The sequence below is a fragment of the Phaseolus vulgaris genome, chromosome 8 (assembly GCF_000499845.2).
Source record: "Phaseolus vulgaris cultivar G19833 chromosome 8, P. vulgaris v2.0, whole genome shotgun sequence".
In the NCBI taxonomy this organism is placed as follows: Eukaryota; Viridiplantae; Streptophyta; class Magnoliopsida; order Fabales; family Fabaceae; genus Phaseolus; species Phaseolus vulgaris.
The window spans coordinates 46,865,163-46,889,304 of NC_023752.2; the positions used below are offsets into that span (position 1 = coordinate 46,865,163).

Here is a 24,142-nt window from a genome sequence, read left to right on the forward strand (position 1 = left end):
TTGTTCTTCGGTTTGGATGAAGATTTGATGGAGAAATATGCATTGAAAGTGGATTTGGATTTAGTGATATTGAGCATGAGGTGTGTAGGAAAAGGAGAATAGGTAGCTTGAAGAGATTAGGCCAACCTCAAGTTGAAATCTCTAGGCTATTATGCAAAGTGAAAGCAAGAGAAGAGAGGCTCAAAAGAGATCGGTTGGAAACAATTTAACAACAACTCAATATTTCATTCAAGTTTGGAAAATACAATGTGCAGTTGCCTATTTATAGAGGAGTGTAGCTTGTACCCAAGTTTCATAAAACTTGAAAGTCAAGCTTCTACTCTAGCTTGCATGGCAAGCTAGGGTAGTCTTGCCGACCAAGCCTCTCTAGTTTTAGCTTGGATCTCAAGCTTCAACTAAAGCGGCATGTAGCTTCCTTTCCTAAGGTGGCAAGTCTTTCTCTGTGACACTAACTCGGAAAAACCTACTCTAGTCAACTCAAAATACAAAGCTAGAAAATAGTTCAACCTAAGGTACTCTATACATGTATATACAAGGCTTAGAAGAATGTGATTAATATTTTTATGCTTCCTCTTCTTCTTCCTTTTATCCTAAGTTGGCAGTGGTTGGATGGACCTTCATCAAAACCTCTCTCTTAGAAAAGATTTGTTCTTAGATCTTCGATATGCTCCAGAGTTGCTACCTTTATTTATGCCTTTGTGTAGATTTTACTCCAGGGTCAAATATCATCTTATTAAAATAATCAAATAATAAAACAAGTGATATTTGTAAAAAAGAATTAAAAAAATGTAAATCATGATCTTCCTTTCAAGGTCAATGTACATCTTACTTGTTGATAGATAAACATATATGATCTAACGGAAAATTTTTATTTTTTCTTTATTTATCTATTTTCTACCTTATGAAGTTGCTTAATAGTTTGATCTAGTTGTTTTGTTCTAAGCAATCTTTCACAAGGTTTTTCTATAGAAGAAGAATTTATATTAATGCCTAGTGTAGTTCCAAAAAAAAATTCTTTAAGCCTGTCCTGACAAGGGTTTTCTATAGAGAAGTTCATGTCATTGTCTGGTTCAGCTTCAAATAAGGATATTGTTATTCTCTCTTTTTCTCTCTTTACTTTTTTCTTCTCTTTTGTTTGTAAGAGCTTGTACTTTGTCTTTATCCTCTTTTTCTCTTCTAACATTTTAGAGATCAAAGATTTCCTTTGTAGTATCCTTCAACTCTCTCTTAAACTCTTCGCCCCTTTTATTTCTAAAATTATTAAGCATGTGAAATTGATGCACATGATTACTCATTGTTGAACTTAAAACTTTAAAAAGGTTTTCACAAATATTTTCGTACTTCAACAAGAATAATGAAATGGTTTTCACAAAGAATTTTAATAGAAGTTTTTCAGGGGTTCAAAAGCAAGAGTGTTTCCAAGTTCACTCCAAAGAAAGAGAGGTGAGTCACTAGGATTGCTAAGTACCAAGTCTTTCCTAGCTTACCTTAGATAACTCTCACAAGTGTTACCTCTAAGAAACTTTAAAAGTAATTTTTTTTGCACCCTAGTTGGTGTGTGTGTAATGCAATGAAGGCCTATAGACCAAAGAAATGTCTACTGCACAACGACAAGAAAGAAGACTTCCTAGTGTTACGGAGACTTATAAAACAATAAAAAGATAACAAAATAAAGTAATTAGAAGAAAAATCAAAGCAATGCAAGTGAAGAAAAACTAGACGAGCCTTTAAGTGAAATTGACATTTGGAGTCAAATGACACACTCCGTACTATGCACGGTACTATTGCAATGTTTCTTTAATGGGATTGCTTTTGAAGCATTTTGCCAAACAAGCAAGCTACTTAAAAATTCAAATAAAGCAATGAAGAACACAAAGGTTTCATAACACAATTACACTTTGTACACTTTAAAATACATAAACTTGTCAAAGTGTAAACTAATGTAATTCTTCTTTCTTTGCTCCTTTCATTCACTCCTAATTCAATGTTTATATGGTTCAACTTTTCTTGAGTGTCTTTCTTCTTTGATATCACTTTTCAAGTTGACTTTAACTTCAAGTTTCCAACAAGAGAATTAACCTTGTCTCTTCAAGCTCCAATGCACCAATCTCACTTACAAGAGTCCAAGAATCAAATTCAAGAAAAGTTCATTTCAAATAACTAAATTTAAGCGAATTGATATATGAGAAACTCAAACAAGAAATTAAGGCACACAAAAAAAATTGGTAGTAGTCAAAAGAAATTACTGCAGAATGGTTCTGACATCGTTGCTTCCCAGATTTATGTAATTTTAATTTTAGATTTATGTAATTTTAATTTTATTGAAATTGACTGTGAAATTTCTATCATTTTTTGCTAACTCAATATATAGAAAATTCATAAGAAAATGTGAGAAAAAAACCATTGTATTGGTCCAAATAAGTTTTTGACCTAAAGGAAATCGCACATTGTTTTTCAAAGTTTTCCAACACTCCACATGTAGGCTTTCTCCATTTATCTTTGTTTTTTCTATTTTATTTTGATTCTGGATGCGCCTTTTTAACACATTGTTTTTAACATATTCAAGTTCTCAAATGCAATTTGAACTCGTATTCAGCTCGTGGTAAAGTTTTCAATCTTGCACAAATTTACAAAATTCTAACAACGAGAAAAAACTTAAGGATTCTAAAGAATTTGAACACAACTTCAAGACACGAAATATTTTATGTATTAAGAAACTTCCTATTGAACTATTAGGAAGTAATGAGCTCAAAATCATAAAATGAAAAAGGCACCAACAACTACACATAAAATTTTCATTGAACATTGTATCAAACAGCTTCCATACATTTCAGCTAGACATTTTAAGAAACACATAGTAAACTAGCTTCAGATGGAATTTTATGACAAATTAATGAAACACATGACATGTAACATGACTAAATAGATTATAAAATGTAAAAAAAAAAAATTGTTAAAAAATTCTACCGATTAAAATTGATCAAAGATTCAAAAATTCAAAACAGTGCACATGAACACATTAAGAACATCTAGAAAATCAATGCTTACAAATTATCAACCATACCATTATATTCAACTCGTCAGACGAGCCTCTATATTAAGAAAATATCCATACTTAATCTTTACATTCTTAGAAAATTTTGTCACACTATTTCCAAAATCTTATTTAACATTTTTAAATCGTAAAAAATATTATTTTTAAATAAAATTATTGATAATTTTGAAAAAAAAATTGTATTTGAAAACACAACACATAGAATTTGAAAACTAGTTTATATATTTTTATTAATAATAAAAATTACTTTAAATATCAATACTTTTTTTAATATATAAAACAATATCTAATTTAGTCAATATAATAATTAATTATTTTTTATCTTTAAAATTATTTTTTATTTAATAATTTTCTGGTAATGATTTTATATATTTTGAAAAGTTTATTCCAAAAATCTTGTTCTGAAAAGATCATTCTAAAATGTATTTCATATGTTTTCAGAAACCATATTCCAAAAACCTTATTCAAAAATCCTTATTTTGGAAATCATTTTCCAAAACTTCTGAAAAGTTTGTTCCAGAAGATTTCTAGAACAAGTGAGTCTCCTTTACAAAGATAAAATGATTATTTTAAATTATGAAAATGCAAGAAGAAAAAACCTAAATTGTTCTAGGGAATAATAAACATGGATTCTTTCTTCCTACACCCCATATTTTCCTCATGCACCTCCATAAGGTTTGGGAAATCAAAAGTATCCACCATACAATTTTGTTGGAGGAATGAATTTGCAGATAATACTTTCTGAATTAACGGAATAAATAATATTGAAAATAAGTAATTCCAGATTAAGTAATAATACTAAAAACATAATTTTTTTAATAGTGTAATCTAAAATTAATTTTTTCATTCTGAATTAATCAATCCAAAACTTTATTTTCTATGAAAAAAATTCAATTCAGAAGTATTTTATAATTCGGAACACCAAAAAGTCATCGCAACCCAATTGCGCTCCACCGCAAACACACTTCCTCGCATGAATTGTGTCCTAGGTTCCCATTTCAACGTTGAGGTGTTATTTCTCGTCCTAATTGTTGTTTTATTGCAATTAATCGAGACCCTAGAATTGTGTAATTAGAGAAATTGCTAGAAACGATCAAGGTTAGGTTTCGAATGTTTGGGCGAATTGTGCAGTGTTATGTGATATGCACTGTGTTAGAATGGAATGGCTTTGTGCCTCGAGTTTGTCTGCTAATGTGGTGCTGCAACGCCCTGTTGTTTAACGATCTAGAAGTTAAAAAATTTGGTCTTCCAGTATTATTATTTTCAGTATTAGTTAACAATTCCCAGTATTATTTGTTTTCAATATAATTTAACATTTCAAACCGAAATTTATCAAATAAAATTGCTTGGAGTGCTTTTGTTATTTCCCACACATTATGGAGGTGTACGAGAAAACCATTGGGATGCACGAAGAGACATCAAGATGTATCCTTGCAAATTGTAATATTCCACACTAAAACACCACATTTAAACATCTGCTGTATAAAATTTAAATGCGAAAGTGTTAAACATAAAAGGATAAAAGAAACAGATGAAAATGGGAATAATTTTGAGTACAAAGGTGATATGTACAGAGTAGCATGGTATCCAATCCTTACAAGTAGTGCTTCCGGTGGTTTAGCCTAAGAATTGTTTCATTAGCTAACTAAACAAAAGGGTTAGACTCGGACAACCTTTTACAGCAGACAAATCATCACACTAATTAATAACACGTGGACCATAATTCTTAAATATGGTAGGTATTCTTCAAGCCAAAGGTTAAATTATCTCTCTGGAGTGCCATATCAATTGCTAGATCCAAAGCAGTGCTTTAAAAATTAAACAAAAATACAAGCAGCAAACTGTGAATTCTGAAGGAATAATACAACCAACTATTGTTACAACAGTGCACCCAGACCAACTCTAGCAACTTGAAGACTGAACATTTGGAGATATCTTATATTCCAATGAGCGACAGATCTGTCATCAAAAGAATAAAAAAAACAAATAAGGCAGTGAAGAAAAGTCAAACCATGCTACAATTATAATTTGCATTAAACCGGTAAGAAACGGTTTGCTCCTCTTCCCCATCCTCTTTATTTCACAAATTTAATTTTTGCATGAAAGTTTGTTCATCAAATAAGATGTGATAGGAAGCAAATAACTAAGGTACTGTAAGTACCTAGAATCTACCATTAAAGTTATACAGAAATAAAAGTAAACATTGACTCTTCTCAGATGATAATAGGTAGGAAGGAATGATCCACTTACACGGAAAACCTAAAATATACGGACAACTAAATGATGACACTAATTTAGGGAATAAAAATATAAACTAATAATATTATAAATATTATTTTTAATATCATAAGACCATAATATAAAATCTTTAAGCCTCTTAATTTTTTCTTTTGGGCCACTTTTGGCCCATCCTATAATTATCCACCCATTCACATTGGACCTTGTCCTCCATGTCCTTGAAAAGACAATTTCTCCCTGCTCCTCCATATCATTTATGAAATGGACCCAACGCAAAATTTAAAACTCGACATTGTTGCTTACAGATGCACAAATCCGAAAGTGATTTTTATAAATTCCAGATTTCGAAATCCAAAAGGTCATTTTCGTATTTCATTTAAACTTTCAGATGGTCATATCCGAAAGTGAGTTATAAGTTTCATATTTTCATATTCATAATGGTGTGTTGTAAATGGTGCTGAGGATTGAGATCCGAAACTCATTTATACTTGCTTACAGATCTTGACATCAGATGGTCATTTATGTTATTCAGGTAAGCTTTCGGATGGTGAAATCCATAAGTGACATTAATTTTGAATTTGTATATCCAAAACTATGATTTGACTTACGGATATGAATATCCGAAAGGAAAAAAAGTTAAATCATTAAGGACAAAACAGACATTTATGTTAGTGTGTTGGGTGCAGGTCTGAATTGATATGGTGTAGGGAGAATCAACCCCTTGAAAATTGCATGAAGTTGCCCATTCGAATAGGCGATCGTTTGAAGATTTATCCAACAATTGTGATTAAAAAAATGTAATGTGATGTGACCTAGGACAATTTTGGTTAAGCACACATAATGTGCCTTCGGCTAAGGGTGGAGATTCAAGGGTGTTCACAATTTGATTACATTAAATAAATAAGATATGATTTAATATTTCTTCTTCATTATAAATAAGAATATCCACTTACCCAGCACAATTCATTGTATTTCTTATGGGTTTTTCTCTTCTCAACATGATATTAAGAACCTAACGAGAAAGTCAAATCCATACTTTCTATGAGGGTCACCTACTCATTGGAGTAAATTTTGAAAAATTGTTAGAAATTCCGCATCGAGTAAAAATAAAAACATTTTATAATATATAAGTAGGTACAAATCTCATCTTATGAATCAGTTTTGTAAAATTGAGTTAAGCTTAAAGTTCACTTCTTAACATGGTATCAAAGTCATTTAGATATTCTAGCAAGAATTTGTTGGATTTATAAGGTCATTTGCTATCATACCGCTATCGGACCACCCAAAAATATATAGTCTCACAAGTTTGCAGGTCTTATTGTGAAGAGGTGTATTAAAAATCTCACATTGATTAGAAATAAAAACATTTCATAACATATAAGTGAGTTATGAGTTGGTTTATAAGGTTGAGTTGTGTTTAAAGTTCACTTCATAATAAATTGTGTATGCTTTTTGGTTCATGTTTCCTTCCTAGTTGTCATTGTTCACACCAGATACACGTATCGTAGATCACTATTGCCATTGCCATTCACTACAAACAACTTTTGGATGTGCTTCTTCTAGACGTTATGTTTACCATGGAGGTTTTTACGACGAGTACTATTTACCACAAACATCTTACGAATAATGTTTACTGCCAACATTTTTCTAGCGACTACTCTTTACCACTGTTTTTCCAATAGATTTTGTTTACCATTGACTTACTCCAACAAGTACTATTTACTACCAATGTTTTCCCAATGAGTATTGTTTACTACTGTATTTTTCCAGCAATGAGTTTCCTTAACCATCAAGCTTTCTCCAATCAACATAACCATTCAGTGTTGACATTTTCCTAATGTGTTCCTTTCTTTTCTTTTGAGAATTTTTTTTAAACCAGCAATTATCACCATTTACACTGCCTCGTTGTGCAATGACCCTTTCTTGCTCTCTAACTGTCATGACCTATAAGCATTTTTGCTTTTTGACAACCATTGTGCTCTCTGAATACTTTTGCTTTCCAAAAGCCGCCATGTTCGCTAAGTTGCTTTCCAACAACTACCGATCCTCTAATCATTTTTGCTATCCAAGAGCTATTGTGTCCTTTAATCATTTTTTTCACTCCAACAGTCATCAATTCAACTACCCATTTTGCTCTTCGACATCAATTCAACTACCCATTTTGCTCTTCGACAATCATCCTATCCTTTGAGCATTTTTAACAAGCTTGACTCATGATGCATGTCCCAACTCAAGGAGAACCTTAAAAATATGATTTGAAAGGATGAACATATAATGTCACTTTGACATAGAGAAAGTTATGTTCGGAAAATATCTACTAGCTATGTTATTATTTACTTTGTCGACTTAGGCAACCAACTGGCGATTGACGTGTTTTACTAAGTCTCTTAAAGGGTTTAGTGTTGATGACATTTATGACAAGTTTATCTCATATCTTTCATATGTTCGAACTTAGGAAAAGTGTTTATGAATGGTTACGAAATACCTTAGCAAATATTACTCATTATTAGATATTGGGGGTGGATCTCCGTCAAAATCTCCTTGTGTCTATGCTTCCAAGGGTGTCTTCAATACTTATTTGGGTTCTAGTGAAATCTTTGCAACCATCAACTTTGTTTCTCTTAGAGCTTTTATAACTAACCCTTTTTTTCTATGAGGTTTATCTACACCACGGGTATGGGTTGTAGAAGGTACTGTAATGGGTATTGTGGTAGGTGATTGAAGCAGAAACTAATAGATAAACATTGAAAGGGGAAGAGAGGATTAGAGCATATGGGTTCAAAAGTCCAATGGAGTAGAGGAAACCCATTGGGTACAAATGGAAACTAAGTTGTGACTGTCACTGTGGCAATAGCAACTGTGATGAAGTGGTAGACGATTAGAAGGTTGGGAGTAGGAGGAGAACCATGGGTTTGCATAGTGAAAGGATAGACAACCATGACCATGATCTTCAATATGATTTCACGTATCATGGGAAAATAAGATAAACATGAATAACAACATTTTGTTTTTTGTTCTTCCAAGAAATAATATTTCTTCCAAGCAAAACACAACAACCTATGGTAGAACGTCTATCCATAGGAAAACCAGCCAATCGTCGACACAATACCCAAAGATTTTGGGTAGTCCCTTTATCTGCATAAAGTAGTACTTGTCCTAGAGCTTTTTTGGGATATCTTAGAATACAAATAACAACATTCCAGTGATCAATACAAGAATTTTGCATGAATTGACTTAACACCAACTACAAAAGGAAAATATGGTCTAGTAATAGTGAGATATTGTATATCTTTTTTAATCAAAGAAAACTTATCTTTTCACCATTAATTTTTTATTTAGATAAATTGGACAATTCACTTATTTGCAATCAATCATGCCCGTCTCTTTCAGGATGTCAAGGGTATATTTCCTTTGAGAGATTATAACTCCTTCCTTTGATTGTCGACTTGCAACCCACGACCACCGCACGAACTGCCACGACCCCACGACCTAACTGCCACCACAGCGCGACCACTTCGCTCGATCGCCACAACTACCACACTCCACAGAAGAAGACGCACCACCTTCGCACACTCCATAGAAGACGCAATGTGAAACCAAAACGAAAACAAAATGTGAAACCCTAAGGGGAGTTTATTTCATTTAATTTTCCCCATTCAGAACAACACCATTTTGGGTTAGAAAAAAAACCCAGTTGAACTCGCCAACTCGAACCAGACTCGCATTTCACTCCGATTTCACCGAGTTCACTCTGAGTCTGCTGAGTTTACTCAAAAAGCGAATCTACTACCGAGTTAACTCGGTAAGGGCATGTGGACACGTAAACTCGAACGAGTCAACGAGTTGACTCGCGAGTTTGATAACCATGGGCATCACTATGAAACTTGACTATTTAATCTAACTATTTAATCAATTTAATCTAACTATTTAATCTAACTATTTAATCAATTTAATCTATCAATATGTTATGTAGAAATATGTACCTTCATTATGTTTCATAGTTGGAGGTGACAATTTTATCCCCTTCGAATATAAGGAGATGCAGAACCAGAGGACTGGGAAAGTAGCGGCCTTTGGACAAAGGTATGATTTAAGAGTTTAGCAGCAGAGGAACGTTCATCTGGATTAACTTTGAGACACTGCAGGATAAAATCCTGTGCATCCCTTGAAAGGGATTCTGGCACAATGGGGAGCTCGCCTCTTCCAATTCTAAACAATGCCTGCATCTGTTGTCCAGAGAGATTCATCAAAACTCAAAAGTCAAAACCAGCAGAAATGCAATGACACTTACACATATAGGGGATGTAATAATGAGAAAGTATTTTTTTATTTTAGAGTGAGAAATAAATTTAAGATATACAACCATACATGATTGGTCAAAATTTAAAAAAAAATATATTGTTGCTTAATAAAATGACTTTTTAAAAACTCGGATCACCATTTATTTTAATCCACACTATTCTCGATAAGATTTAATGGTCAAATATTTTTGTGTACACTCATAAATATTCTCTCATTTAGAGAAAGGGAGTTGGCATTAAAATCTGAAAAATTGTGAAAACTGATGAAAACTTGACAAATGAAGGAAAAACGTGGTAAACTGAAGAAACAAAGTTGTGGGTTATACAGGAACTGGTGATGATGAAAGTAGTAATAATACATACACATTCTAAGTGAGAGTATGGAAATTGGCCAGTTAACATCTCTAACACAGTACATCCCAAACTCCATATATCGGCTGGAAGCCCATAACCTTTCTGTTTACCTCTTACAACCTGCATGTTAGAGCAATACAGCTTAATAACCTCCAACTATGCAATTAAGAAATCAGACTATATATCCAAAAAGATGGATTTTTTGCTATATAAAAGTTTCTTTTCTTTGCATGTATTGGGTACTAAGGAGGCTGATGAAGTCATGTAAAGCTCAAGTTTGGATGAGGAATTTTAAAACTTCAAGAAATTTCAAATGTTTAAAATTTGGATGGCTTTGATTTAAATTTCTTTCATTGTTTAAATATTTTGTTTAGATAAATCAATTCAAGTTTCTTGAACTTCAAACTCTTAATTTGGATAGGACAATTTAGTATTATTTTAGATTCAAAAAAAATTAATATATCTTTAAAAATTGAAATTTTAATATTAAACTTTATGAAAAAAAAATCAGTAATGTTTAATAATCCAAAAAACTAATATTATATAATATATAATTATTCAAAAAATACTAATATTGATATTTTTTTACACCAATGTCGATAGAAAGAACAGAAAAGAAAATAAAGAGTGAGATGGGAAAGAGAGGAGAGCAAGAGAGAACAAAGAGAGAGAAGAGAACCAAAGGATAGAGAAGACATAAAGGTTAGAAAAAAAGAGAGAACATGAAGAATTTCAAACTAATTTTTTTGTAGAATTTGAAATTCTACAATTTCAAGTAATCAAAATGTTTTTATAAATTTTTAGAATTTCAATTTCTTTCTAAATTTCCTATCCATATAACATTTTAAATTCACTAAAAACGATTAAGTATTCCCTTAGAATTCCCCATCCAAACTCAAGGGCAAAGTTTCTAGTTTAAAATTCTTTCCATTCATGAAGCAGTAATGAATTCTTGAAAGCAGACATAACTAACTATAGTTGATTGTGTTAATTGTAATTATTTGTCAACTTGTCGTTCTTTCATTTTATTCTTTCATATCTTTCCATTGTTCTTTAAAAAGTTTAGGCTGTCACTGATTTCAATCCTAAAACTTGAGGAATTTGATTCTGATCTCTATATATTTGAACAACTCACTCGTCTAAATTATATCCAAGTTTCACACACACACTACTTATATGCACCAATTATTACATTGATCAAGATTTAGGTGTAAAAGGAAAAGAGAAAAGGTGTTCAGTTTCAATGCCAATAATTTAGGCTGACCTAGAAGATGGCCTAATAATTCAGAAACTTGATGATTATCAATTTGTATCCAAGTTTCTAGTAACAGCACAAGGAGCACACGTTTCTTTTTGCCACTAAGCGAAGAACATTGTATTATAATAGAAACCAAGGATCAGAAACACGTAATTTGTATCCATGAAAAATAGAGAAATAAGAGATAATTACAAGTAACAAGACTATAATCTCCACTCACAGACCAAATGCTGAGAAGGAACTCTCTGCCCAAACCTAAGCCAAAAGATAAAAACAATGAGAATGCCAAGAGGTACTCTCTTGCCATGCATCGTAATAACTCCCACCTTTTCTAATCAAGCAGGAAAAAAAACACTTGACAGAATAAGTCATACAGTCCCTTCCTCCTACTTAAATTACCATCATATTTCCTCTAGAGTATACTCTGTTAGGTTCCCAAAAAGAAAAACAAGGACTCACTCACAAAACTCTGTTTTATTCCAGCACGGTTCAGCACTCACAAAAGAATTACAAAGGAATATAGCTCATTTCACACAGGTTTCACCCTGTCAAACATTACACAACAATTCAGCTAACCCCACCCATTCGTGGTTGGTCTTCATTTAAAGATCCCCCGTAACAAACTCACTAACCCCCTTACTTTTAAATTTCCTTCTATGATACACCCTCCATGTATTGTCCTTATTTTCTTGCCTAACATTATTCCCTTCGGCCAAAACAACCTTGACCTCAAGGTTGAAATCTGGAAATTGCTCCTTAATGGTCGCCACATCTCACACAGGTTTCACCCTGTCAAACATTACACAACAATTCAGCTAACCCCACCCATATGTGGTTGGTCTTCATTTAAAGATCCCCAGTAACAAACTCACTAACCCCCTTATCCTTTATTTTTAAATTGCCTTCTATGATACACCCTCCATGTATTGTCCTTATTTTCTTGCCTAACATTATTCCCTTCGGCCAAAACAACCTTGACCTCAAGGTTGAAATCTGGAAATTGCTCCTTAATGGTCGCCACATCCTCCCATGTAGCATTATCATTGTCCCCTTCATTCCATCTTATTAAGATTTGTGGAACGTGTGCTCCTTGTGCTGTTACTTCACGTCCATCCAAAATTTCTTTTGGATAGAAATTCACCCCTTATCCCTGAAACTTGAGTTGGGAAACACGGGAAACTGGGTGTATTCGGGCTTGTCCCGGTAATTGTAGCCTAAAGCCACTGAACCCACCTTTGCTAGAACTGAAAAAGGCCCATAATATCTGGCTGCCAATTTAGGATGCAATCGACTAGGCATAGATAGTTGTCGATGCAGACAAATTTTCAAGTATACCATATCTCCTACTTTAATTGGAGAATTTTTTCTATGGCGATTGGCGAACTTGGACATTTGATCTTACGCTCTTCTTAAATGAAATCTGAGTTGAGTAAGGGCCTCATCCCTATTCATTAAATCTTGTGCCACCGCCTCTACCATTGTTTCCCCTAGAACAAAACGAGCCAAAGATGGGGGAGGTCGTCATACACAACTTCAAAAGGTGTACACCTTGCTGCCCCATGAAAACTAGTGTTATACCAATATTCCACCCATGGAAGGAAAACCGCCCACATTTTGGATTGCTCTGAGCTAAAGTAACAAAGGTACGTTTCCAACATTCTATTCAACACCTCTATTTGACCATCCATTTCTTGATGATACGTCATGCTCATCCTCAGCGACGTTCCCCGCAATTTGAATAATTCCTTCCAAAACAAACTTAGAAACATTGAGTCTCTATCACCGACAATGGAAGGGAAGTTGGATGTCATGCAATCTCACCACCTCTTTAACAAACACCTCCGCGACTAATCTAGCTGAATATGGATGTTTAAGAAGGATGAAATGACCATACTTACTAAGATGATCCACTACCACCAAAATCGCATCCTTCCCACATGATTTAGGAAGTCTAACAATGAAACCCATACTTATCTCTTCCTAGATTGCCTTTGGAATCAACAACGGTTGAAGCAATCCTTGTGGAGAGCAAGCTTGATACTTGTTCTGCTGGCACAATGCACAGGCTTGGACATATTCAGTGATGGTCTTCTTCATGCCCATCCAATGTAAAGACTAAGCTATTCTTTTGTAGGTGCGAAAAATTCCTGAATGTCCCCCCATAAGAGTAGTATGGTATTCTTGGAGTACTTTGGGAATCCAACTCAAAGATGATGATAAGACGATCCTGCCCTTGGATTGGAGTCTTCCATTTTCCAGGGTATAATTCCCATGTGACTCCAGACTGATCCTTAATTCCTCCATGATTTTCTTTAAAGCAGGATCTTGCTAATTTTCTGCCTCTGCTAGCTCAATGTCCCGCCAATAAGGTTTGGAGAAAATATTGATCTCCACAGCCCCTTCTTCTTCCTCCTCCACTCTTTGTGATAACGCATCTGCCCCCTTATTAGATGTTCCCGGTTTGTATACAATATCAAATTCATAACCCAACCATTTTGCTAACCAATTTTGTTGGTTCTAGGTGGTGATCCTTTGCTCAAGTAAGTACCTTAGACTCTTCTGTTTCGTGTATACCGTAAATTTTCGTCCTAACACGTAAGGCCGCCAATGCTGAAGCCATTAATTCCTTCTCACATATAAACTTTGTTAGAGAAGTCTCTACCAAAGCCTTGCTGAAAAAGCAATAGGTTTTTTATTCTGGGACAACACGCTCCCAAACCAGTGCCTAAAGCATCGCATTCAATGCAAAAAGGTTGGCTGAAATCTGGCATCATTAACATCGGGGCATTACTGACCGCATTTTTTAACTGTTGCATGGCATTTGTACTCTCTTCCGTCCACTCAAAATTCCCCTTTTTCAACAATTGTGTCAAGGGTCTCGCCATCCTTCCATAGTTAAGGATGAATCTTCTATAGTAACCTGTGAGGCCTAAAAATCCTCTCAAAGCCTTCAAGGATTTAGGAGTCGGCCATTGCATGATCTCTGAAATTTGCAGAGGATCCATCTGAACTCCCTCTCCCGAAATTACATGCCCCAGATACTGGACTTCTTGTTTACCAAACTCGCATTTTTTTGTGATTTGTGTAAAACCGGTGTTCTGTGATAGTCTTCAAAACCTGTTTCAAATGTGTCAAATGCTCCTCCCACGTGTTGCTGTATATCAAAATATCATTAAAAAAGAACAACACAAACTTCCTCAAGTACAAATGTAGAATGTTATTCATGGTGCACTGAAAAGTAGCAGGTGCATTAGTTAGCCCAAACGGCATAACTGGTGATTCATAATGTCCATGGTGAGTACGAAAAGTAGTCTTTTGTATGTTTGATTCATGCATACGAATCTGATGATTAGCAGCCCGCAAATCCACCTTGGAGAAGTAATGTGCCCCAAACAATTCGTCCAACAATTCATCTATTACTGTAATGGGAAATTTATCCGGAATGGTAGCCTTATTCAAGGCCCTATAGTCCACACAAAATCTCCAACTGTCATCCTTCTTTTTTACTAGAATCAATGGGCTTGAATAAGGGCTGTTGTTGGCTCTGATTATCCTTGTCTTCAGCATTTCTTCAACCTGTTTCTCTATCTCTGTCTTCAGCAGATGTGGGTGTCTATACGATCTCACATTATTTGGGTCTATCCCAACTTTAATTGGGATCTTATGATCAATCTCCCTGTTGGGTGGTAGATGTTTGGTTTCTTCAAAAAAACCCTCACATTCCTTCAAAACATCTTTCAAATTTGTTGTCTGCTTCAAAGTTAGCCCAGCGATCTCCTTGTCACTCCCGAACTGATTATATTTGGTTGGTCAACCTCTTTATTCCCCATATAAGGACACCGCTTTGATCTCCTTATCCTTTTTTAAAGCTTTAGAAGTCACCAAAGTTCTAGATAACTTAAGGTTTCCTCTAATTTGCACATGTTAACTGTTAATGCAAAAATTCATTGTCAATGTTTTCCAATTAACTTTCACATCGCCCAAAGTTGCCAACCATGCTACTCCCAAAATCACATTCACCCCTCCTAGCTCAAATAGGAAAAAGGTCTCCTTATAATTTCCCAGCTTCACCCCCACATCCTGACAGCACCCACTCGCCCTTTTCTTATGGCCATCACCTAACTTCATGTTATACGATGATGTGGACTCAACTGGTAATCCCAATTGACTAACCAACTCGGCAGATATGAAGTTGTGACTAACCCCACTATCAATCAACACCAGCGCTATTCTTCCCTTCACTTTCCCTTGTAACTTCATGGTGTTGGGTTGTTGTGTTAAACCTCCAACAGAAAAAATGGATAAATCCATCTACTGACACTCCCTCACTTCTTCATCCTCCAGACTCTCCTCAATTTGCCCCTATACCTTGGCTCACCTTCTGCAGGGACTCTTTCATCTTTTGCGCAGATGATTACCCGCAAATTCTTTTCATGACAACGATGCCCTGGCACAAACACCCCTCCACAGTAGAAACATCTTCCTTCTGCCCTTCGTCGCACATATTCCAGGTAGAGAAGGGTCCTAGACCCCCTGTTTCTTGAACCTTCTCCTGCAACTCCTCCTGACCGAACCTCTCTACCTGAGTTGGAGGACTCCTTTCTTGCATTGCTAGCCAAGCTAGACGAAACCTACCCACTATTTCCCCTATACACTTTTGTGCGGGCTGTTATTATCGTACCTCCGTAATAACGTCCATAGGGAGCGTTATTCCTATACCCATTGCTACCCCATTTTTCTTCCCTGAAGGATTCCTCCACATCCAACGCAATTTCCATGGCTCTCATTAATTCCTTGGGATCATGGGGTCTAATTTGGTTGCGAATCTTGGACTGTAACCCAGCAAAGAAATATCCCAGCAGTTGTTCATCTCTGGTTTGCGGTGCTTGTGATACTAACAACTCCAACTCTTGAATGTATTCATCCACTTTTCCATTTTGTTTGATCTTTGCTAGCTTCTCAAAGAACTCCTTTCCTTTTCGAACCTCCTATTCAACGCCATTGAAAATTCTTCCCCAAAAGGGTTCTTGGAATTCTTTCTCCAAAAACTGAACCAAGGAGTGACGTTTCCTTCCATACTGATGAAGGCCAATTTTAATCTTCCCTTGGCTAACACATTCTGCACCTCAAAGAATTTTTTTGCTCTAGCCAACCAACCCATTGGGTCCACACCCTCAAAAATCAGTAATTCCACCCTCCTAAACCACGGTTTCAGCTCTCCTTCATCCTCCTTATCCAACTTGTTGTCCTGTCAACGTTCTTCCCTTCTTTCATCGCCATTCAACGAACTCTCTCCCCCCCCCCCCCTCAGACATTATGTCCCATTTCTTGATATCCCGCAGCTTTTCTTTGATTTCTTTCAACTCCAACATGCCTTCCTTCAACCCCATAATTTCTGCTCTCATTTCTGAGTTCCATAGGCCCACTTCCCAAAACCAAAACTTGGGCCTTATCATTGTCATCTGTTTAAAGGCAACCCTATCCTTTGAAGTTGTGGGCAAGTCAAACCGATAAACCATGGATAGAATGTGTAACTTGTATTGTTGAACAAAGAGAAATACGAGAGAACTGTAGAAAGACTATATAGCCTCCCCTTATAGAGCAAGTGTTCAAGAGAGAAGAAATCCTATGCCAAAAGCCTATCCTAAAGAGAAAAACAATGAGAATACCATGCAGAAAAAAGGAAAATCTAAAACAAAAAGTCATGTGCTCTCTTCCTAATTCATTTATTGATTTACCCACATTGCATACTATCCAAACTTTTGGTCCATTTCTCTTATCCTCAAGTTGGGTCCCATTACTATATTACACTTGATGTCCATGCAACACTCAAAAGTTTCATTGTTTCACCTTTTCAAATAAACCTATTAAAAAAGTAGAACATAACAAAATATTTCATAGTTAATTTTGTATGGTAGCATTTCCAGATGAACCAATAATAACCTTATATCCTAAGCAGGACAGCTAATAACTTCAGAAAATGAGAAAGCAAGCATTTAGACCAGTGAGATTTAAATCCATACTGTTTGTGGTAGATGTATGGCAAATCACTTTCATTTAGTAACTGTCAGGTCCATGGCTGAAAGAAAGTATAAACTCAATCTAGAACCATGGATCCAGCAACAAACTTAATTATCAACTGTTACTTAATAACAACCATGTCTACACTCCGTTAATACATATGATGACCCATACCCATTTTTTAATAACTTCAGTTAGAAGAGAATATTGAAAGGCAAACCTCTGGGGCCATCCAGAATGCTGTTCCCTTGCATGATTTAACATCATTTAATTTGATTGCCTGAAAAACAATAAGAATAAGAAATATTAGAAAAAGGAAAGATAAGCAACTGAAGATTGTTCAGAAATAAAAGTTTGACAGGAACAAAAGAAAGGCATGAACTAAGAGCCACCTTTGCCAATCCAAAATCTGAAAGCTTAACAGATCCATTTGCATCCACCAATATATTTGCACATTTAATGTCCCTATAATTGATTGGAAATAATTAGGTAATATATACAAAGATTTTTTCATGACATTACATTAATGAAACAGAAATACAGAAAAAATTAGCATACTGTGCAACCCAGAAAAGAAAACACTAATCATTAAATTTCCAATACCAAACCCTCATGTGTGACACTGACAGGTACACTCTGATTGGATGAGAATTGCAATTTGAAGAAAAAAAAATGGAAAGGAAAGAAATGTGTGATTTTTCAGAAGAAATTTGGATTGATAGAATTTAAAAGAAATGAGATAAAGATATTTATTTTCAGTAGTTTGGTTAGATGAGTAAGTAAAAGGCTACTGAGAGATAATGATAAAAGGCAACTTTATGATTTTTTTTTAAATTTATTTACACATAATATACTATTTATGTTAAATTTATTTCTGATGAAGATTACATTAAAAAAATTATATAATTTTATAAATAACTTACACATGAAGCATAGCATGATTAATACTGCCAAATGGACAACAACTAATATGAGCTGAAACTAGTTTTAATAGAATGAAAACTGTTACAAGGGGAAAGGTCCAACTGGCAGAACATGGGGTGACTGCACTTTGGTGGGACCCGCCAATTTTCAGATACCTCCCTCTCAATTTCCACATAAAGAACTATAATTGCACAAATAATCACTCCCTCAGAAATCATTCCATCCAAACAAACACAAGGATATCACTTATAAGGTTTCAGTTCCAGTTCCAAAGCAAAAGGAAATGTTCCATACACTCTACATCTAGAACTCAAGTACTATTTTTCTTAGGGTAATTCTCATCTTTCCTATTGGATATAGTGAATCATTCAGCCTCTCAATCTTAACCTGGTCCAATATCAATTTTACATTTGGAGAAAAATTACATCCAACAATTCTGACATAATAAATTAACATCCAACATTAAAAGCACCTCCACAATGGAAATATCAGGATTCATACTGACACTAAATGGTGTTTATTTGAGGCAAGAAAAGGATAACCATCACGATATAACTGGGTGAGAAATCAGTTTCTCCATTCTATATGTTTCTTCCATTCCTCTCTAGTGTATCTGTTCTATTACTCAATATACTGACCCATTAGAAGTACTAATGGGGAAATGATTTCAATTGAAATTTCTGCAATTCCTTATCATGTGAAAAACATGTAGTAACAAGATGTCTATGGCCAAAACAAGAGTCTAAAAACAAGAAGAAACACAAATACAACAAAAGTCCTTTTAATATTTATATAGAAATTATAAGACAGCAAATGGAAGTTTCTCCTATGCAAGGTAAACAAGAGCCATAAACTTCATTCTTGTCTGAGACTATCAGAAAACCAGAAGAAATCAATATAACAGAGGAAAGAAAAATTAATTTTATAAATAGGTCACCTGTGAACGATGTTTCGATCATGGAGATACTTTAAACCATGCAAAATCTGCCTTGTATATGCAGATACTTGAGAATCTCGAAGAGTATATCTCTGGTAGAGGTCTCTAAGAGAACCTTTAGTTACAAGCTCAATAAAGATATACAGATTTGACGCATCCTGCAATAAACAACATGCAGAGTGTAAATTACAAAATACAGATTTTACTATGCATCAGTTATATTATAATACAGCATGAAATTGCAAGCTGTCTCAAAATATTTGATGGAATCTCACAGTATCCAAAGTTTTGGCATGCAACAAAAAACCTAATGTTGTTCCTAATTTTTTATAAATAAATTGAAATCTGGTGCTCCACATAAAGTTCAGTTATTTGTCACCTTGTATTGCACAAAGGCCGACAACACCCTGGTAGTTGAACCAAATGCAAGAAAAGTGATCTCCATTTAATTATATGCTATACTAATATAAAGATGATAAACCTCACTAAACCAAAATAAAAAGTTTGCAATGATATTAATGTTATCATCCAAAAAGCCCATAATATTACAGATATCATTTACTTCCGGGCTTTCAAGTGGTCTTTTTTTTATATTAGGTCTATTTGGAAAAATTTCCCCATAAGCACCTTTAGAAAAGGATTGCTGATAAAAAATAAAAAAAGAAAAGGAAAATAGGGGGAAATTAAATCAGTTTCTTCACAAATTAAAAGTAGTTTATACATGAGCTAATTTGTAAGTGTTAGTTGGTTAACCTATAGGAAAGAAAGACAAATTGAGTTGAAACCGTATGTTTCCGAGATAGCACGAGTGCTTTGTTTATATTGAGAAAACGAAATCAATACAATAAATAGAGGAGATTTGATATCCTTTAATAACAAAAATATGATACTGAGAAAACGAAATCAATACAATAGAGGAGATTTGATATCCTTCAATAACAAAAATATGATACGGGAATAAATAAAATTGTTCTTGATAATACATATATAATCTAGATATTCTTTATTATAAAGGATATGCACCTTATTTCTATAATCATAACAAACTTCTCCAAGCTATTCTACTCTTCTCTTCTTATTTTTCCCCCCTACTATAAGTGCTTATGGAGAAGTTTCCACTAATCAAACTCATTATTAGTTACTACAGTTTTTTGGATCCTCAGTAACATCAATATCAGACATTTTATTGCCATTTAAATTTAAATTTCATGCAAATACTCTCATTTTTCATTCAGAGGGGTAGAAACTGTCATGTATATATTCTATTCCTGACCCAAGCTACAATTTCTCCATTTAACTGAAAGCAACCAGTAAAATGTATCCTATGTGTGAAACATTTAATACAATTGATGGAAACTGTCAGCATAGATTCAAAAATGATTCTTAACAAGAAAATATCAAACTGAACACAAAGGAAAGGGTAAGAAAAAGTACCATTTCAGTGCCAAAGTATTGAACTATATTCTCGTGTTCAAATTGACTCAAAAGTGCAATTTCCTGAGAAGAACAAATAAGTAAGTTTAGAAAGAAATCTAGAAAAAAATATTGACAATAAGGTAAATAAACCAGATACAATTAATCAACTTTCAAAAATATATTGTACGATACTTCAAAAAGATAGCACTATATTTGGATAAGAGAACCTTTTTCTTTCCATCAAAGGATTTCCACTAATGGAAAATGATTGAGGCCATTTGGTTCAACAAAATGTTTTATGTTTACATTTTCTTTTCTATTGTCAAAATTTGTACAGGAAACAGATAACAATAAAAAGTTGTTTCCACTTTCCTGTACAAAATTTTGAAACAAAGAAACAAAATGAAAACAAGGTGTTACTTTGTAATTAAAAGTGAAAGCACTAAACAAAAATAAGATACATTCTTCTAAAACCAAATCAATAGAGAGAAGAGAGTAATCCCATCTCACCTGTTCCAGTTGATATACACTTTGCCTTGCCTGATTCCCTTGATCAAGTAGTGAAACTTGTTTTACAGCAAAAAAGAACCCATCTCTACAGTGGAAATCAGAACATATAAAAAAATTAACAAAAGGAAAGCACTGGCTGTTAGCACTTAAGTAACCTGTAAAAAACACCATAACAGGATCAAAAAATATCAAAACCTGTGAACTTCAATTTATTTAGAGCTTTGCTAATCAAAAAAAAAAAAAAAAAGAGGGGGCTTTGTAGGGAGACCAATCCATACAATGAAGCATTTTGAATACAAGATATATAGAAGATAAAATATGATAATTTAACTAAGTGGCTAAATGAACTTGATTTCACCATTCTATGACAAAGAATTACTCATATAATGCTTATGTGCATTTCCCAATACAGAAGAGCAACAGAACAAATATACTTTATCATCAAAGAGTTATAAGAGTTTAGGAAAGCCCAATAGGGGCCCCATATTAGAGGAAAACCTAAACCATAAAAACAACAAACATAAAATAATAGAATCTAGAATAATTGGCAGAGAAAAAAGTTAAACCAATAGTATGATATCCTGCTTAAAATAAACAGTCCAGGGTGTAATGGCACGAGCCAACACATGCAACAAAGGGATGCACGTTTCCTTATTTGCATGTTTCCTTATTTCCTAATTTATTTAGTTTCCTTAGATAGCTTGGTCATAATTCCTGAATATTAATGTGTAGATATCATCAGAAAAACACGAGAAATCATTTTTCCTTTTATCTCAATAAATCCCATCACTCCTCCACTGTCAAAAAATTACACTGTTTTGAAAAGAAAGGAAATGATTGACCATATTATTTAATGAGCAAGACATTTTCCCAACAACCTGCTTCAGTACACAAACTGAAAACGATGATAAACATTGGACAAATGAATTCAAGGCTCATTCAATTTCCTAATCTACCCACCATAACAAGTAGTATTAATGTTGAAAACAAAACTGGAAACAATAACTGTTGGTAAAACATAAACAAAAACATTTCTTCACCTTCTTTAATTAGACAAATAAATTTGTTAAGGGTAGCATCAATTATCCTGTGGCGGAGGCTAGTTGGGTAAGTCACAATCGAATTGTACACTCTTAAATAGAAAGAAGAGTTGCAACTATAACTTTTGATCTTGCAATTCGTGTTCCGTCCAACAAAATTGACATTAATACATGGGTGGATCGTTTTTTGACATATTCTCATGTCCAAACCTATCCAGTAGTATTCTAGAACTGACCTTCCAATCTCCTAATTCTAATACTAACATTGCATAACGTCGTGTCCTATAAAGATTTTAGTAGAGAGAGAGGAATAAAATAGATGAACCGAATCCCTAAAACTGTTCTGGGCCCTACTACAATTGTTTCTCTTTCTCTTAACACAACATTGTAATGTTTCTTACTACCACCACGCCATCTGGATCACTATTCTCTAACTCCAACACCACAGTCAAAAATTAAATAAACAATAAGTGTTATCTTTCATTTCTAATAATAACTTTGAGCGAGGAAAAGTGAAGTGAAGGGTACGAAAGCACTTACTCAGAAATCCCTTCATAGACATAGCCAAACGAGCCACGCCCCAAAAGATCACCCTTCTGCCAGTTACCCGCGGAAATCACACGCTTGATTCTCCCATTAGGAGATATATTATTAGAATTAGGACCCGTGGTAGTGCTAGAAGAATCATCTTCATTCGAAGTAGAAAACCCTGAAAACTCGTCCACAATATCCGCAATCCTCGCCGCGTTTTCCTCCTCTTCTCTCTCCACCCTCACTCCACCAACTTCCCCTTCTTCCTCATTCTCATCCTCATCCTCCTTTTCTTCTCGGTCCTCGTCTTCATCTTCATCAGAACCACTCAACTCCACGTAACTCTCCTTCCCTCCCTCCCCTATCGGCGCAAAATCCCGCAACAAATCCCACGTGGAACACGTTTCGTCCACCACCGAAACCCTAACACCCGGCGGCGGCTTCAGCATCGGAGGCCGAAAACCCTTAATTCCGCCGCCGCCAGCGGAGCAGCAATTACTACTCTCAGCAGGGACAACACACTCATCCAAAACCCTAACCCCACCCTCGTTCTCAACCACTTCAATTTCCTCCTTCTCCTTCTCCTTCGCCTCCTCGTCTAACGCCTTCCCGTCGTGGTTCCGGAGCGACGGGATGTCGGAGGAGGAGCGGAGCTTCATAGCCTCCCAGGTGGCGGCCGGAATGGAGAAGTCCTCCGGACCGGAGAGGCCGAGGCTGCGACAAATCCGGTCGAACTCGCCCTCCACGCCCTCGATTCGGAAGCTCCTGCGGTCGTAGAAGTCCATGGAGCGCATGTAGAGCGAAGACGACGAGGAAGACGACGTCGAGACGGAGGCGGAGTCACCCCGCAACGAGGAGGAGGATCCGGCGTCGTATTCGAAGTGCTTGGCGGCGTTGCGGCGCTCGAGCTTGGGCTGCTGCTTCTTGCCTCGCGTCTTGCTCTTCTTGGGGTCCATGGTCGGGGGCTTCTTTCTATTGCCGAATAGTCGAGGTAGGTGATTCATGGCTCGCCAAATCCATCTAAAACGTCGTCGAACTGGGGAAACGCGGTGTTTAGTGTGTTCAGCTTTTCCCAGAGGTGAAGAAAAATAAAATGAATAGTTTTTTTTTTTTTGGGTGAATGCGGGGCATAGGAAGATAGCGTACTATAAGAGCTGGTAAACGCCCATGTAGAAAAGGGACAGAAAACGCGGTGCCACGTGTAACACCTCCACGTGACTCCGATAACCTTTCCCACTTTGTACTGTGTTAACATTGTTTCTCACTTTCTCTGCCGCCTTTGATCCTCCAACATTGTAAAATAAATAATATGATAGAATATGAAATTCTAAACTAAATAATTATATATAAAATATAATCAATTAAAAATAATTCAATGTTTTAAGTTATATTCACTACATAATTACTGTAATTTTTTAAATATTCCTATGTCATATTATCCAAAGTCTTTTTTATGTTTTTAACTGTTTTAAATACAAATGCAAGTAAATAAATTCTTAAATAAGATGAAGAATAATATAATTTATTTATTATCATAGAAAATATATTTAAATAAAA

The 24,142-nt window shown here is 35.0% G+C and overlaps 1 protein-coding gene across 1 annotated transcript; it reads right to left on the bottom strand.

Annotated features, from left to right (window-relative positions):
* Positions 1-4,587: 4,587 nt before the first annotated feature.
* On the bottom strand, positions 4,588-23,856 carry LOC137827256 (mitogen-activated protein kinase kinase kinase 1). Its single transcript, XM_068633529.1, has 9 exons — positions 22,595-23,856; positions 21,015-21,099; positions 20,523-20,585; positions 19,089-19,246; positions 17,620-17,692; positions 17,448-17,507; positions 9,958-10,068; positions 9,277-9,519; positions 4,588-5,014 (listed from the first exon to the last, which is right to left on the bottom strand). The coding sequence occupies exons 1-8, from the start codon at positions 23,587-23,589 to the stop codon at positions 9,310-9,312; spliced, it is 1,755 nt and encodes a 584-aa protein (XP_068489630.1). The 5' UTR covers positions 23,590-23,856; the 3' UTR covers positions 4,588-5,014; positions 9,277-9,309.
* Positions 23,857-24,142: the final 286 nt, after the last annotated feature.